Here is a 17,512-nt window from a genome sequence, read left to right on the forward strand (position 1 = left end):
ATAAGCACACAATGTTTTTACCATAATATAATCACACTGCTGAAACACCTATGAAGAAGAATTCCTCAGGGGCACATAAAGCAGTGACTCAATTGTCCACATGCGGCTGGAAGAAAGAATGGAAACATGCTTCTGTGCCCATTCTCTTGTGAAACAATGTGGTTTCTCAGTTATTTATTTGCTTCAGAGGCTGGACGCCACATTTCCATCTGCACATGTGGCAGTTCACAGTGTGCTGGAGCGTTAGGAAAACTCCTTTTTAATACGTTTGTGACTTCGGGGGCGGGGGGGTGTTAAAACTAAAGACTTTTTAAAAAAATTCTTGACTCTTTCACATTTTATGACCTCTCCTACATTAAAGCCGCTCCCAGATAATAAACCACATTTCACCACCACTCCTACCAGATCGATACACTCATTCTGAACTGAACTTCTCAGATGATTTGTGAATAATATCCTCATTGTGATTTAAGGCGATAGGCGGCAGCGTCCTTAAAACCAGTGAGCTAACCTGCTCATGATAGCATCTTTCAGTGCAAGTTAGAATCCTTACTTACTCTTTTAGCATACTGTATATACTGTAATTTTAGGTGTTATAGTATAGAGACCTTCTTGATCTGTTAATAATGAAAATACTCTGCAGATCAAGAAGAAGAATCAGTATTCAGGCAGAGTTTGTCATTTACTTTTTTGTCGGAACCTCAGGCTGCAGAGTAAGGTCAGCTGAGACTACAAACGTCCCTCTGTTACAGTGTGCAACTGAAGACTCTCGCGTGTGAATGGTGTTTTGAATAGCTCAGGCTGAGGGACTGCTTTGTGATTGAGCACTAGATGTCAAATATCAGTTATAGCAATACCCTCGCCCTTCTTTCAAGGTTGATGAATCTGGTCTGATTGCCCGATGGAGGGCAGCTGCAGCATGCACGCTCCCTGGCAGTGCTGGATCAGATGGTCTCCTGTTTTGTGCCCACCTGGACCGTGCCACTGTGGTGTGCTCGCCCAGCACTGGGTGCAGGCAATGCATTTCCACTGGGTGGGCTGGGGACTATATCCCGGCAGGTTGTTCCACAGTCTGCTTTAGGCAGGCTCCACTTCTCTGTGTTGACCCCTGATCCACCATGGTCCGCTCTCAGGAGGAGTTCAAGCCTGAGGCATTGAGTGGACATCCCTAATGTTAGTGTCTGAGTGCAGGGGAATTCAGGAGTTAAGGGCACAAGGGAACAGAGGAGTCATTCGATGTATCATTAGGGAAGTTCTCATTCCCATGTGCAACAGGCCTTATGTTTGTGTTGATGTGAGCAGCTGAAGATAGCTGTTGTATGTCAACTGAGTTTCCAGTTGTTGTATTTTGGTTTACAAGCCTGTGTTATCTACTTGCAAAACCCTTTCCTGGTGCTGTAGCAATCTTACAGCATTGTCTAACCTCCATGATGTCTGTCCTAGGGTAATCCCTTGGGGAGAGTTTTGTTTTGGCAACAATGAAGACTTTTTATTTTAGCCCCGAGACAGATTGGGCCTTTTTCCCTTTTCTGTTTATAACATGCATTTGTTTTTGTGCTAAAAGCTAATGCAGTTTAAACTCCCCTTATTAAAACTTGGATTTTGTTTTTTAATCCCCTGAGGTCATAAAACATGAAATACTGTATCTGCCAGTGAGGTAATCCAACAGTGATAAAATCTGACAGGAGCCACATGTACAGAACAGTAACAAAGTGCAGTGCTGTACGTGATGCCTGAACTTTCCTGGCTCATCAAGAAGCTGTGCTTGTGCACCAGCCCCACCTACATGCAGCATACTTGTTTCTCATAAATAGACACGTAGTCAGACACCAGATAGACCGTTTAACACAAAAACAGTTTAACTCTTAATACAACACACATCAGTACAGAGGGCAAATACTTCATCTACTGAAGACCTTATTTAGTGCAACCACTCTGTTCATGTCTACCTTGGTTATGTATTTTCATCAGGAGACCTGAGATTTTGGGACAGTTTAAATAATTAGATAATTTAGAATCACCGAACAAGCTGCTAGGAATCACAACCAGGCTGGCCGGGCTGTTACCAAAACACTGCATGTGAAGTGTGAAGCCTAACAATTTGACTTGGCAAAGATTCCCAGCATTTTGTCTCGCAGAAAACAGGCTTTTAATTGACTGTTGAGTTTCCGGGCCTTTTCTGAGAAGTAGATGACTGGCATCACTACTGCCTGCGTCTTAGACAAGAAAACAAAAAAAGGTCTCAGTAAGAACTTGTAGCACAAAAGTAACTCTTAGCTGTAGCCATGGAAGTGCTGGTTTAAATAGAAGTCTCAGTTTAAACAGGCCAGAAGCGCTTTTCCTGAAAGAGTCAGTAAGCCTTACAGTATATTTATTTTTGTTGAAGTTCTTCAAACACTGCAGTGTTTAGAACAAACACCATTATGCCGATTTACATAATTGCTCAATGAGGTTGAAGTCAGTGCTGCAAGAGTTCACTTCTGAAACCATTATAAACCATTGTCTCTTATGTCTAAGAAAGTCTGAATTTAGCGTTATCATTTGTTACAAACCATTTGAAAAAAATAATCTTTAAAAAGTACCTTCGGGGAACTGAACAAAATTAAGAAGTCCGATCGAGGAAAGAGAACTGGAAACAGACAAGAGGAGTTCCAGAGAGCAAAGTGAACAATGTGTCAACAGAAAATGCAAACCTAACGTACAGAAATAAGCGTCGAGAACAGGTGTAAAAATAAACGCAGAAGCGGGGCTTGTAATGCTGTGAGACTCATCAGGCACGGCAGCTTCCTACTGTTATTTTAACCTCATGGTCGGTACGCAGAGACAGTCACAGCATCAGTATAATCTGGTGCTGAACCACATGTGGTTATGTATGGACCTCAAGTAGACGAATGTTGAAATCCATCAGGATATTTGGCCTTTTTACCAACAGGCCCATTCAGAAACATTCAGCACATGACATGACTAGTGACACCACCAGTAGCCAGACTATGGTACTTGCAGTAGCCTCATCCAGGTCGGATAAAAGCGTGGGATGTTTTCTGTGCATCCGAAAAAGATTAGATTGACCTGATCTTTGCAGCGCTAAGATAATTTAATATTTTATTGCATTGCTATTGGACCGATGACTGAAACTAATCAATAAAATCAAACTTGGACCTGGGCTTATTTTTGCTCTCATTGAGAAAAGAGGTTAAGATGTACAGTACTGTATATGAGTGATATACGAGTGCTGTAGCTTCATTCACCAAGAGCATCAATATTAATATTATTTTAATATTAGCAATAAGGAATAATTGCTGTGGTGTTGCATCATACTGTTTTATACTTACTTTATTAAAATTAACGAAAACTAGTCAACAAATATCCATATTAATTTATAATATACTGATTGATAACATACTGTACAAATACAGTTTAAGGGACATCCTAGTATCCGAGTATAGAAGAAATCGGCTCGTCTGTCTCGTTTGGTTTTCAGTGGTTTATTAATCCGACAGAGAATCCACGACGCTGCTTAACCACTGGAAACGTTTCGCTGTTTTTTTTTTTAAATCGTCACGACTGCTTCTCTTTTTCCTCCTGTAGGAATTTTTTACACAGCTGCTATCGTGGGACCGGCTGCTGGTTACTTGTTAGGGGGTTTCTTTCTCAACATGTACACGGAAATCCACGAAACGTAAGTATTTTCCTTGTCGTCCCGGACCCCGCCTGTCTAGATGCAACAGTGCTGTACAGTAGGTACGGTAACACACACCGCAAATCGGGCCCGTCTCATAATTAGTTCCTGCAGGCGCACTGGTTCATTTGAGGGCAAGCTACTGTTTGTGAAGGGAGGGCTCTGATTTGCCTAGGCAGTGCCCTCTAGCGGCAGAATCAAAAACACGCTGGTCCAGATATCCTGCTGCAAGACCGCATTACCGCCAACAACAATCGTTTAATTTCATAAGCTCTTGTGAGAAAAGCGCTGTTAAATAGTGCGCGAATCATACTTCAGAGAGGAGAAAAAAGGAAAACAGAAAAGAAAAGCACAGATCAGTGGCCCTGTAACAGTAAGAATTCAACTAAACCACACATTAAATGCCTTAGACAGATTTTTAAGTGAGGTTTAAGAGAGTCCTCAGTTACTGAGAAGGGTTCCGGTGTCTAAGGTGAGTTCCTCCAACACAGCATTGCACAGAATAAGGCTCTGTCATCCATTGTGTGTAACCTGGTTTTCGCAGAATGAGAAATATAGCCTGGTCTTCAGCTGAGTAGAAACACTTATGTCCAGAGTGTAGAGCCTGGTCTGTGGCAGAATGCCCAAATCATATGATCTCAGATTAAGAACTGGACTAAACTCCTGAAAACACCTTAAAATAATCTGGAGCTAGATCATTCAGTGCCTTATGTGTAAGAGGAGAACCTTAAAGTCCATTCTAAGTTATACATAGAGTCAGTGTAGTTTACTTAGGACAAGAGTTATATGTTGAGGCAGAAACCTTTTAATTAGCACATGACACGAAGACGTCTGGACATACTGTAGCATATTACCTTTGAAGATGCCCCAGCAAGTAGTCTAATTTGGATGATCCTGTGCTATAAACGAAACCTTGAAAGGCTGTACCATTCTGCACAGGAGCTGTATTTGTAGACCAGCATCTAAGAGATGAACTACTGCTACACTTACCAGAGTTGCAGGATTCTTTTCAGTGTAACCAGAGGGTATAACCTCATTCTACAGTAATTCTTTCAGTGGACATCTGGTAGGTGCCATGTTTCAGTTGGTGAAAAGACATCCATTTTCCAGTCAATAATAAACTCATTAAGAGTCAGAGCCTTGTTGTTTACTGATCGAGTATCAAAAGGAGCAAATCTAGTAAAGTCCTTACAAAAGAGAGCTTATTTTAGAGCTTAGATTATGAAAGAGCACATGTTGCAGTTTGGGGATAATTATGCGAATAACCATGATCGATGCCACAACTCTCAAGTGAACCCTGACACCATTGGGACAAAAAAGCACCAATACAATTTTAAGAAAAAATATTCTAGAAAATAAACTGTGTCTAGCACCCTTGTGATACAGGTATTTAGGCAGAACTCCCAAACTGCAGCTGTAGTCAAGGCCATAAATGTAGGTCATAGGGGTCGATAATCAGAAAACAGAATAAGAGATCACACGTATTGAACCAAAAATTCAAAGACCTCTGCTTGTCCACTACTTGGCTCACGTCCACAAGCCTGCAAAAATTATATTCACAGACGTGACCCATGATCCAAATTCTTGTGCAATACTGCCCCCAAACACTCATAAACTTGTGGAAAGGAGACAGGAGCCTATCGGTGTCAAATCCCATGATTCTACGTCCAGCTCCCCAGCTGTCGGGGGCACTAGCACACAAACTGTGCCCCAGTTCCCCGGCTCCTTCCTGCTCGCTTCCTGCAGAGGGAGAAGCTGGGGTGTAGTAGGGCTGCAGTCGCTGTGTGCAGGCTCAGGGAGAGCTGCAACGGGCTCTTCTGGAATGAGGTTTGATTGGGCTGGAGGGGAATGGGCACCGAAGGGTTGGGTTTATAGACTCGTCTGTGTCCTGCCTCGGCTGAAACCCCCCCCCGTCCGCCACGTGCTGACGCCATGCTCCTTCCTTCTTGACCTGTCCAGGACGGAGCTGACCCCCGAGAACCCTCTCTGGGTGGGAGCCTGGTGGATCGGCTTCCTGGTGGGGGGAGCGGCTTCTCTCCTCGTGTCCATCCCTATCCTGGGTTATCCCAGGCAGCTGCCAGGTACCCGGCCTCTCCCGCCGTTCCGCCACCGCGGCACCGCTGCAACGAGCTACCGATCCCCAGCGCCACAGGTGCAAACTGTTCCCGGCGGAGAAAGAGCTTAGTCGCACCATATAAAGGCTTGGTGGGTTTGTGGATACAAGGGCGTTCTCCTCCTTTGTAAGTGTGAGGAGTCTGTGCTCACAGGTCGAGAGGATAACAGTTGTCCCAATGCTGTAAAATGTACTGGTGGTTGGTAGCTTTTCCGTCCTCCAGAAATGACCCTTTGTAGTGCCCGCAAGCCCAGGGAATCCGTACCCTCGGGCTGTGTTTAGCTCACTTTGCGCTCGTGCCAGCTAGCTCCTGACCGGCCAGCTCCTGAGCTGTGATGACCTGCTCCCTCTTCTCCAGGATCCCAGCGCTATGTGGCCATGCGGGTGTCGGAGGCTCACCAGCTGAAGGACGGCAGCCAGGAAACGGCCTTGGACCCCCAGTTTGGAAAAACCGTCAAAGATATGCCCAGGTACAGCACTGGGTGCTTCTTTACACAGAGGGTTCAGCCAGGCGGCCGCAGTGGCAATCTCTGAGGCTGGACAAACTGGTACACAAGCTCTCACTGCCTTGCTCTTCTAATGCAGTGTAATCCCTTGGTCAGCATCATTAAATCACCACACTCTTTGGCCTGGTTGAAGAATTACCTCCTCTCTAGGGTAAAAGGGTGAAAACCACACCCTGAGAAAGATAGAAAGTTCCTACGTTTGGCCCCAGCTTCCATTATGGCATGAAAGCCTTCCAAGGTACAATGACAGGTGTTGTGTATGTGAAGTTCTGATGGTTTTGGTCTTTAGCTGAATGACTGTTACCACATCTCAGGAATGATAACCTTTATTGGTGATCAGTAAGATCATAAGACTGTTTTAAGCAAAAAATCATTCAGCCTGATACAGAAGCCATTTTTTAATAAAGGAACAAGTAATTTATTCCATGCTGAAAAGAGAAGAAAGAAAACGCAACGTTTCGGCCGTGGAGCCTTCTTCAGGTGTGAGGTCCTGGACTTGCCTTTGCAGAACTCTCCTTTCTGTTCAAGCAACTCCATCGTAAACATTTCCTTTGTGCTGCAGAATTAGAGCAGAGCTGGAAAACAGGCGGTTCAGCACAAGTTCTACATTTACAAACCAGAGCCAAACAGAGTCTTGGCACACACCACTGATGATATTTTTTCCAAAAGCTTTTTTGGACACTACTAATGTTTATAGTGGCTAAAAAACACAGGTTTTTAAGTCCGAGCTGGGTGATAAGGTGACTTTAATTTTTAGAAGAATCTAAGGGTCTTAGGAAACACAGTGAGTATTATGAGAAGGTAAATATATAGGTATTTATGTTTTTAGATCTTTGTGGAGTGTTCAGAGGCTTCACCTGACATGTTTCTGGAAACCCCTAAACCCTGTGACGGTCCCAGATCATCCGTATGTACTCTACAACACAGACCCCAGACTGTACACCATATCCCAATTTTAACCGCACTTGATTTTAATTCTTTACCTTTAAACAAGGATACATCAAGTGTGTCCTTATGTGTTTATCTCCATTTTAAAATTTGCTTCGATGTGTGGATGAGTCCCAACATAAAATAACTTGTCATCTGTCGATGAGCTCCTTTTCTACTCGCGCGTAATGCCCTTCCCTCTCCCCAGGTCCGTGCTGCTGCTGCTGAAGAACCCCACCTTCATCTTCCTGTGCTTCGCCGGAGCCACAGAAGCCACTCTCATTGCGGGCATGTCCACCTTTGGCCCCAAATTCCTGGAATCCCAGTTCAGCCTCAGTGCCTCAGAAGCAGCCACGTGGTTTGGTAAGCGTTTGATTTAAAAATAAAACTCCTCAATGTACTGGACAGCGACAGGCTTGCTTCTGCCAACACAGCAGTACGCTCAACAAGTATCATACAACCACTGCCGAAAAGACCTGAAGGAGGCAGGCAGTAGCCTGTAGCCTGCTTTCTTTATGCAAGTGGCCATCCTATGATAATATAATGCGTTTAAAGACATTTTGCTTCTTTCAATAGTAAGTGCGCTTCATTATGTACAGTACTTGTGCTGAGGTCACCCTCTTCTTATTGTGCCTGTGTCCCCTGCCCCCCCTGCCTGGTTCTGCAGGCTACATGGTGGTGCCTGCCGGGGGAGGGGGCACGTTCCTGGGGGGCTACATTGTGAAGAAGCTGAACCTGCGCTGCAGGGGCATCATCAAGTTCTGCATGTTCTGCGGCGTCATCAGCCTGCTGGCCATCTTCATCTTCCTGATTCACTGCCCCAACATGCCCATGGCGGGCGTCAACGCCCCCTACTTCGACAGGTGAGACGGGAGGGGCGCGAGGCGTGGCGGCGGCCTGGGTCTTGCACATCCTCGCGCATCGGACGGGCAGTCTTCCTCCCTCCGCTCCTACACCGCCCCCCACGTAGTCAACTGCTTTCGCGCAGCACCCCTGAGCCCCAGGAGCACTAGAGGGAAAACGGAGGCAGGGTCCCGCAAAGTGCCAAGAGCCGCTGGGCCCCGCCCCCTTTGTCTAAGGGTTCGAAATGCCAGCAGCGCAAGCGATGCGAAAGCCCCGCTTGTGCACGTCCGTTGTATGAGGAAGGGTTATTTCCAGAAAGAACACGCCCAAACGACGGAAAACAACAGTGGCGGGGGGGGGGTGTAAGAACAGGGGCACGCTCCGAAGAGAATGCCGAGGCGGAGAAAATCATTAATCGCCAGGGAATTTTAATTTCCGACGTTTTGGATTTCGGAGATAACACGGCGACTTCAAGAGATGAAATGTCAAATTCACCACCAAGTAAAATGAAGATAAAAGCCAAAAATGGGGCCAACAGAAATATTGTGACTTGGCAGCTGGGCGATAGCTACGAAGAGGGCGAAGTTCATTTTCCCAGCGCTGAGGGATTGAGTAGATCCCTCCTGAAATGATGCCCTGGCAAACACAGCAATAATGAGTACTGTAAAGTCAAAAGCTGTTTATGTTCAGCATTAGAAGAAGACATCTGGGTCAACTTGTTCTGTGTAACGTAAGACCACTTTAGAACAATGTTTTCTTGTCCATGGTTATTGAAACCGTTTCACTGTTTCTAACTATTGAGGCACCCCCTTACAAAAATAACCAAGTTTTCTTTAGAAATGTCCAAATGCCGTCTTGACACCCATAGGAACTTATGGGTCTTCTATAGGTTACTTCCAGGTGTTCTTTAGGGTCTCCACATTCGCGAGGGTTTGGTGCAGAAAAACGCTAAATTCATGGATCACCAAGGCCACTCCTAATGTATACCGTCACATAATGTACTACAATATGTAGTTAAAACACATAAGTAGCCCTCCCTCTGAATCCCTTCTCCTGTGTCTCTGTGTGCCTCCGCAGTGATCAGCACTCCCCAGTGTAGCACAACACTAAAATAAAACAGCCAGAGGGCCTGTAAAGTCGTCTCCAGCCTGTCATTCTGCTGACACAGAACCTGGAGCGTTGTTATATAAAAACAGGCGCGCGTTGAGATCTGGACGCCGGGCAGTGGGTACTTGGAAAGATTCCTCTCACGAGCCCAGTCTCTTGCGCCGCCAATCCGGACGTTGTGGGTGACAGCCTATGTCTTGGTGTCCTCCCCCTCGGCTCTCCTTCCATACGAGACCCGGTGGGCCAAACCGGATCACGAATAGGCAAATTCACGAATGTTTGGCTCGCAGAGGTCGAGACCCTACCGTACTGAGTCCATCCTTTCTCTTGAAGTTACAGCTCAGCGTCAGGCGGACCTCTGAACCTGACAGTGGGCTGCAACTCGGAGTGCAGCTGTGCGAAGGAGCTCTACAACCCCGTTTGTGGGGCAGACGGCACCATGTACTACTCTCCCTGCCACGCGGGCTGCAGCGGCATCAACCAGACGCTCAGCACGGCAGGCAAAAAGGTAGCTTTCCTATTCCGACAACGAGTGCGCTCGGTCGCACCTCGGCGTTGCCGCGGATCCCTGGTGGCAGGAGTGGGAACTGCAGCCTGGGTTCTCGTCGACATAAAATGGACTTCACTTCGGGGGAACATGCCATGAAAATACTCGGTGCCCATCGTTGTCTTCCTTTTGAGGAAATGAGAGGCATGCTCCCTGTGTACCTCCCTTTGCTTGTGTTTCTCACTCCCCTCCAGGCACCCCAGCTGAACCCTTGGAGCAGCTTCCTGGCTCATTCCTCACAATTAGGCTGCCGTTCAATCGGCGAGTTACACCAGACAGCCTCTAATACATTCCCTCTCCAAAGTTCTATCGCATTTATTAGCATCTGACCAAACTACTGAAGGGTTTCTGTAGTCAGAAGCTTCCTACTGCCCAGGGGAACAAAATTAAAAGATGGAGAGGTTGCAGCCAAGTGGAGCCCATTCAGACCATCATCAGGCTCATTTGGTTGCTTGGGTTTATGGACTAATCCAAGAATTCCACAGAGCTGTTTCCCAGACAATCCCATAGAGCCAGCTTCAGCCACAGGGATTGGCATTCAGTCTCCTACAGGGTAAAGAAAGGCCGTGTTTCTGTGTCCTGTGCAGAATGTTTTTAAGCTTTGCTCTCCACTTGGGTCCTTGGGTTGTTGATCTCTAAAAAGGCAATGCCTTGCACTATGAGTCCCCCTATAACCTTCTCTGTTCTGGGCTATAACATCTCAGGTCCCATTGTTTGCATGTGTCTTTCCCTTTTAGGAATCAGAGTGGTCACAAACACTGAGCACAATATTGCAAGCGAGTTCTGACCGATGCTGTATTTAATTTAAACATGACTTTCCTTGATTTGAATTCTACAACCCTAACAAGATGTGCAAGCATTTTGTTAGCTTTTTTCACTGCTTCTCTTCGCTGTCTAGATGAGGAATCTGAGTCAAACTCTTAGATCTTTCTCATATAGTTTCTTCCAGTACAGAACCACGCATTTTAAATTTAAAATGTATATCTTGGCCCACTGCTTTATAACCGGTTGCAATCAAACTGAACGGGCCGCCTGCGTGTGCTCTCTCTTGCTGCAGGTGTACTCTGGCTGCAGGTGCATTGTGGGGAACCTGTCGTCCTGGGAGCAGGGTGTCGCGGAGGCAGGGAAGTGCACCTCTTCCTGTCAGTACATGCCCGTCTTCCTCGTTTTCCTGTTCATCGTCATCCTCTTCACCTTCCTCTGCAGCATCCCCGCTTTGACAGCTACCCTGAGGTATGAGCGGAGGCCGGAGCCCTGTGGCGTTGGCGGTAGAGCGATCCGGGAGGGCTGATTGTTTAAACGGTGGCTTGCTCAGATCAAATCCATCCAGTACAAAAGGGCTGAGCAAAACGTGTTCCCAGAAGTGTCGTCTGTTAGGTGGGGGCATGAGGTCTTCCACATGGAGGCGTGGCCCTGTGTCATTTTCTTGGCCAACGTTATGGTCTGTGGTTCATCCCCCAGACACAAACAATGTGTCTTGAACCAGCTTCTCTGTGGGCCGCGGAGCATGAAGCACATTTTTGACTAATAAAATTGACAAAATGTACATAGATCAGTCTGGTTTTGCAGTTAAAACAAGACAGATTTAACAGGCAGATAAATGTCAGGTCTTTATAAGGTTGTTTTTTTCCATGAATGATTAAGATGTTATTTTAACTTTCAGACGTGAAAATGTTCATCATCATTGCCTTTGCACGTCTTTCAAGTTACAAAGGAGCACAATTTGATTAAGTTGTATTTTGTCTGGCTTCATTCTGGCTGCTAAGCTTCGCCCCTTTCTGGACTTATTCTCCCAGTTTTTTTTATGTAAAAAAGGAAAAATACGCGCCTGCTGTTTGACTGTTCGAGTACCTCATAGCCAGGACAGAACTAATCCCTGCAGCTAATCGCCCGTTGTCGAGTTTATTTGCACTGTGGCATTCCGATGACTTCCAGTCCTTTATTTTGTCTTTCCCAAAGGTGCGTTCCAGACAGTCAGAGATCCTTTGGCCTGGGGATTCAGTGGATTGTTGTCCGAACACTGGGTACAGCCTGGTTTTTACCTCCCGTTCCAAATCAAACACCCCAGTCTAGAGAAAGTTCACTAAAAACTCCATTTAACAGTCAATACTAGGAATGATCAACCAGCACATCTTTTTATTACTTTTAAACATACTGTACAATGCCTGCCCACAATCTGCCCTGCACATTCCCACAAGAAAACGAAGAAACCTTCTGTGCTGCCAAGTGAACTTTCTGATTACAGTTTGCCTAAGAAAAAAAGTGGAGTACTGCTTTCTGGGTGACCCGCGTAATTTTATTATTTTTTTAAAGTAAGCAATTTTCTAGAATTTCATTCCCCTGCTTAACCTCAGTTCTCCACATGTAGTACTTTTTAAGGTTTCACTTTCACTATAAAATTGATGTCATTTATGTCACGATCTGTGTCATTGCAGATTTAATCTAAGCTCCACCATTTGTGTGTCGACAGGGGGGATTCCCGGTCCAATTGCCTTTGGCTCAGTTATTGACATCTCCTGTTTGCTGTGGCAAGACCAATGTGGAGAACAGGGATCCTGCTACCTCTACCAAAACTCAGCCATGAGCAGATATACCCTGATAGCTGGCATCATCTACAAGGTAAAAGCACAGAGTCCTATTCTGACTTCCCTCAATTCAGTCATGAAACAGATTCAATCCTCATGAAAACTTGCATGCCACCCCCACATCTCAAGATTACCTTTGTTTTATTCATGTGTTTAATCACTGGGGTAAAACAGAACAACCTAAATGCCCTCTACAGATATAGGAGTATGTGGCACACCCCCTCCACTGTGAATTTACACTCCTCCCATCTGGAAGACGCTTCTGTGCCCTCAGGGGTAACAGAAACGAACTCAGGAAATGATTCTTCCCTCTGCAGAATCATTCTTAAATAATGCAAAATAGTTCTTTTATCTCATGAAATATTGTAGTCCTATCACAAAACCAATTTCCCCTAGGGAATAATAAAGCTTGAATTCAATTTGTTAAGAGGGTTTTACAGAAAGTATGACCACGCAGTTTGCATCAACAGTCCAGAAAAGCACAGTCAGATATTATGATCTTCAGGGCTGTGCAGAAGTAACTAGCCTAAACTGGACTTTTAGGACACTTTTCAGAAGCTAAGTTATTTAAAACTATTGTCCATTTGCAGCACATCTCTAGTCACACAGTGAAACATATTGTTCTTTACATGGCAGGAAATGAAGTTAGGTCAGGTGCAGGTGCCTACAGTATGTCACTTCCTTAAAAGTGCAGAAGATAACTGGTCTGCGTGTCTGGGCATGACACTAAGCGGAAGACAGTGTTTAAATTTCACATTTAAACTATTTACCCAAACACCTGTGTCATGGGCATTACCCTGCCGAGCGTGAAAACTGAGGATCAGTATCGGTCTGACTTCTGTCTGGAGGAAGAGCCGTCTCGTGGTCTCGGCCCCTCCTTGCACACTGTGCCTCTGGGGTTCACGCTGGCTAGCCATGGCTCTCACCAGGAAGAGACGTGGCTGTCCGATAATGGGAAGATGGATAGAGACAGGTTATAGATTGAAGTACAAGGACATAGCAGTACACACCAGGGGCCGCCGAAGTGTGGGGCTCAGTTGCCTTCCTGAAGACCATCTGCTGCTTACAGGTGATCTGCACATTCACAGCCGAGAGCAGGGACTCCCACGAAGCCTACTGGGGTTTGTTCCACCTAAATAGACCCAATAATAGGTTTAACTGAACCTCTTTAAATTGTTTTCAGTTCCTTAACATGTAGGAGGAGTCCTTAAGTAACCTCAAGTCTCCAACCTTTCAGTAGAAGAGAAAACCGGCAATTGACTCCAACCAAACAACTTGTTGGTTCAGTTCAGGAGCCCTAAGGAGCTCGGGTGCAATGAAACCCAGCAGGTGTGGGGGTCCCCAGTGTCTGTGGGCACGTGTTGCCCCTGGTCCTCGTATCCTTGTTTGCAACGCCGAGCACCCTCTTTCCGCGGCAGCGTTGCCTGAAGGCCCCACTGGTTTCCTCCCGGCAGGCTCTGGGGACGCTGTTCTTCTTCCTGGCCGCGGTGCTGTACTCGCCGCCGCCCGAGTCGCCGCAGAGCAGCCGGGAGAACACGGACCAGAGCGCGGCGGACAAGGAGGACGAGCCCGAGCTGCCCGAGAAGGCCGCGCCGCAGGAGATCCTCCAGGCCGTAAATACCAAGCTCTGACATCACCCCCCCCATCCGCATCCACCCCCCCTGCAGGCCTCCAGAGCGCAGCCAAGGTCACAGAGGAGACGAGGGGACAGTCAAAGCTATTCAACAGCGCTGATTTCGGAGCTCTTCGCTCTTAAGAAATCAACGCAGACAGTTCAAGACGCTGAACCTGAAAATTATTGAAGTATTGCTGTCAACCTCAGTTCCACAGACATTGTTTCTGTACTGTAGGCTTTTTGTCAAAAACGTGTGTTCTGCCAGATACTAAGAGAGCACTTGTGGCTCCATTGGCAAATCCTGTAGGCTCCTCTAGAGCCGGTCATTCACTTATATGACATTCACTCAATGTAGCCTCCTGGACCTCAAATAATTCAACAGGCCAAAGACTGCGCCGGACAATAGGCCCAGCATATCCAGTGTTTTAATTCTTTAATTTCCACTAGCAAATGTCTGCTGAATATTTAATATACTTACACACTAATACATTAACTAGATTAATACAATCACATTTTCACACTCCTCGTAACTACTGAACAAAAAAGAAAACTTGTTCTCACAGAGTGGTGTCCAACACTGCTTTCAGCACGCACCGCTATACAGTACGTGACAATCAGTGACCGCTATCTGAGTTAACAATAGCGATAACCATCTGGAGCTTCGTGAAGTACGTCATCACCCGGAGAGAGGCGCTCTCCTCCTGCTTCACTGCTCCTGCAAGACTGCTAGTGCAGATTTCCGTTTGAATGCTGCGGCAGTATGTTTTAGCACCGTCTACAATCGGTTTTCGGCTCTGTAAACTAGTGCTGAACAGCCCAACGTCCTTATCCCAGAGAGGAATGTGTAAGATACTCGCAGCCGATACGGCGTGACCGGACCTCGATGAGGACAGACAATAAGCACTTTTGTCAATTTAAAGCTGGTGGTTGACACCAACACTGAGGGCTGGTCTTCTGTTGGGTAAACTGGCGTGGTGATGGTTATCCTGTGTTTACAGGCTGCAAGCTGCAGGTCTTTTACACGTGAAATATGAAGTCAATAGTCTTGAGGCCATACAGGCCATGGATGTGTTTTGTTCAATTTTATTGATGGAAAAAGCTACAAGGTGGGCGGGCAGTCTGCACTGCTAGACAAAAATAATTCTTTTATTTCTGCTAATAATTTTCAAGGATGCCATCAGGGGTTCTTACTGTAGCTCAAATCTGCGGCAAAGAGAATTATTTAAATTGACTTTCAAATGGTAGTTGGCCTTTAAATCCTAAGCACAAATTAGAAACGCATGGCAGTGAAGAAAAAGAATAGAGTTCATATTTTACCAAAATAATTAAAAACAAATGTGTTTGATCTCCAGATAAGCTGAAATGGAACAAAACAGAAACAAAAGGATGAATGGTTTGAGAAACTAGGTATTTCATCTCCTTTCTACCTGAATCTGATAGCAGGTGTCAGAGTCTGGCGAATGAAGTAAGCTGGTTAAGGGGTGTAATTTAAATAAACTCATGATTTTTCAATAAGAAAACACTGCTGACCCCAAACAGAGCACTTTAGGCGATAGTTCTTCCCTAGTTTAAGTGACCTGTCTCTCGGACGTCCATTGCCAAAATTTCTGCCATTATGTCTTAAAAAGGTTTTATCGAAGTGCACAGAAAAGAGCAGGAAATTGGTGCAGATGTGTGCTCTCTTTATGTCTTGCTTCTTCACAGTTTATTTATTAAGAGTATTTATTTGTGATGTACTGTACAAACACTGCAGAGTACATCTTTTTCTTTTTTTAATTGGTTTCATATTTGTTTGCTAAAGGCAAGCTGGCATCTCTTCAGAGACCCTGTCAGAGTGCCAGCCAGTGTTGGCCACAGACAGCAGTTAGATGTCACATTAGGTTTTCCAAAGATGAATGTCTTATTTTGAAAACCCGAGAGCTGATTTCCAAAATCCTTTTGATCTTTCTTCCTATCGTTGAATTTCAACAAGGAGGAACAGTCAAAGCTCCTACCCAGCTCAGCTGTTTGAAGTCCTAGATGAGTTTAGACCCAAAGGATGGGGCCCTTGAGTCTGGCCTTCAGTATGACACTACAGTCCTTGAGTCTGGTCTTCAGTATGGCACTACAGTCCTTGAGTCTGGCCTTCAGTATGGCACTCAACCCTGTGTCTGGTCTTCAGTATGGCACTACAGCCCTGTGTCTGCTCTTCAGTATGGCACTACAGCCCTGTGTCTGGGATTTCATGGAACAGGAGAGCAGTGACTGTGCTCTTTTGTATTAAATTGGATACAGAAATCACTGGCCAGTGGCTTCCTTTATGGCTCAACTGGTAAAGGGTCTCGGCATGAGCTCTACGATCGGGGGTTCTCCTCCAGTCAGCACTGATGCTCCAGTAGGGGGCGGTGATGTCTGTGAGGTGTATTCCTCTCCTTCAATCGGCACTGATCCCCTGGTAAGGGGAGAATGTCGGTGAGAAACAAGCCTCTCCTCCAATCAGCACTGATGCTCTGGCATGAGGCGGTGCTGCCTGTGAGGAACATGTCTCTCCTCCAATCAGCACTGATGCTCTGGCATGAGGCGGTGCTGCCTGTGAGAAACATGTCTCTCCTCCAATCAGCACTGATGCTCTGGCATGAGGCGGTGCTGCCTGTGAGAAACATGTCTCTCTTCCAATCAGCACTGATGCTCTGGCATGAGGCGGTGCTGCCTGTGAGAAACATGTCTCTCCTCCAATCAGCACTGATGCTCTGGCATGAGGCGGTGCTGCCTGTGAGAAACATGTCTCTCCTCCAATCAGCACTGATGCTCTGGCATGAGGCGGTGCTGCCTGTGAGGAGCATGCCTCTCCTCCAATCAGCACTGATTCTCTGGCATGTGGGGCAGGTGCAGCATGTGACATGTTAAAAGACAAGGTGGACAGGCTGGAGGGGTCTGCTTCCTCACTCTGTACACAATACTGAAGGCTTGAAGCTGCCAGCAAAGATGTGAATAACACCCAGTTGACTACTGGCTGTTTCTTCCAGTTTAAAACAAAATCACTGACACATCAACATCTGAATACTGGAGATAAGGTCTCATAATTCTTGACATGGCAAATAATTAGATGCCTACAGCAGATTTAATACAGTGGGTATTTGATCTTATAAACCTGTCCTTGTCATTGTCTGTGATTACAAACTGATGTTCATATATTCTGTTGTGGCAAAAGGCACTATGTGACCTAAACAGTTCTCATTCTGTAACACCTTGTAAAAAGCAGATTGTTTTTAATGCCTTCATTTATCGTTTGATTTGAAATGACAAGTATTCTATATTTTTGTTTGTTATTTTATATGGCAACATAAATGTAATTCTAAGCATTTTTTTAAATGAAGAACTAAAATGCAGGAAATGCATGGCATGAAAAGTCTTGTGTGTCATTTTTTATTTACTCGTTCATTCAGTGTGATTTTTCTTTTTGTTGTTTCACATTCCATGTTATCCATCATATTAGATTATAAATAAGTACCGTCAGCTTTCACAGGTTTTGTAGCTGACAAACTGTCTACAAGCCATTAATTCAGCATGGCCCACCCTTCAGTTTCTTTAGAACTTGCAGCATAGGTGCA

At 45.6% G+C, this 17,512-nt stretch overlaps 1 protein-coding gene across 12 annotated transcripts in view; it reads left to right on the forward strand.

Moving 5' to 3' along the window:
• Positions 1 to 17,512, forward strand: part of slco4a1 (solute carrier organic anion transporter family, member 4A1) — a 44,139-nt gene that overhangs the window by 23,869 nt on the left and 2,758 nt on the right. For 10 of the 12 annotated variants that reach the window (XM_088607611.1, XM_088607608.1, XM_088607609.1 and 7 more), the window contains 10 exons: positions 3,589 to 3,679; positions 5,639 to 5,760; positions 6,151 to 6,262; positions 7,434 to 7,588; positions 7,893 to 8,088; positions 9,509 to 9,683; positions 10,780 to 10,955; positions 11,682 to 11,746; positions 12,193 to 12,341; positions 13,762 to 17,310. In XM_088607611.1, the coding sequence (XP_088463737.1) occupies positions 3,589 to 3,679; positions 5,639 to 5,760; positions 6,151 to 6,262; positions 7,434 to 7,588; positions 7,893 to 8,088; positions 9,509 to 9,683; positions 10,780 to 10,955; positions 11,682 to 11,746; positions 12,193 to 12,341; positions 13,762 to 13,938 (1,418 nt within the window). In that variant the 3' untranslated portion in view covers positions 13,939 to 17,310. Of the gene's footprint in view, positions 1 to 3,588; positions 3,680 to 5,638; positions 5,761 to 6,150; positions 6,263 to 7,433; positions 7,589 to 7,892; positions 8,089 to 9,508; positions 9,684 to 10,779; positions 10,956 to 11,681; positions 11,747 to 12,192; positions 12,342 to 13,761; positions 17,311 to 17,512 lie in introns of those variants that run through there. The other 2 variants (XM_088607617.1, XM_088607616.1) reach the window with 2 other exon arrangements.

The sequence above is a fragment of the Lepisosteus platostomus genome, chromosome 15 (genome assembly GCF_059453375.1).
Source record: "Lepisosteus platostomus isolate fLepPlt1 chromosome 15, fLepPlt1.hap1, whole genome shotgun sequence".
Classification (NCBI taxonomy): Eukaryota; Metazoa; Chordata; class Actinopteri; order Semionotiformes; family Lepisosteidae; genus Lepisosteus; species Lepisosteus platostomus.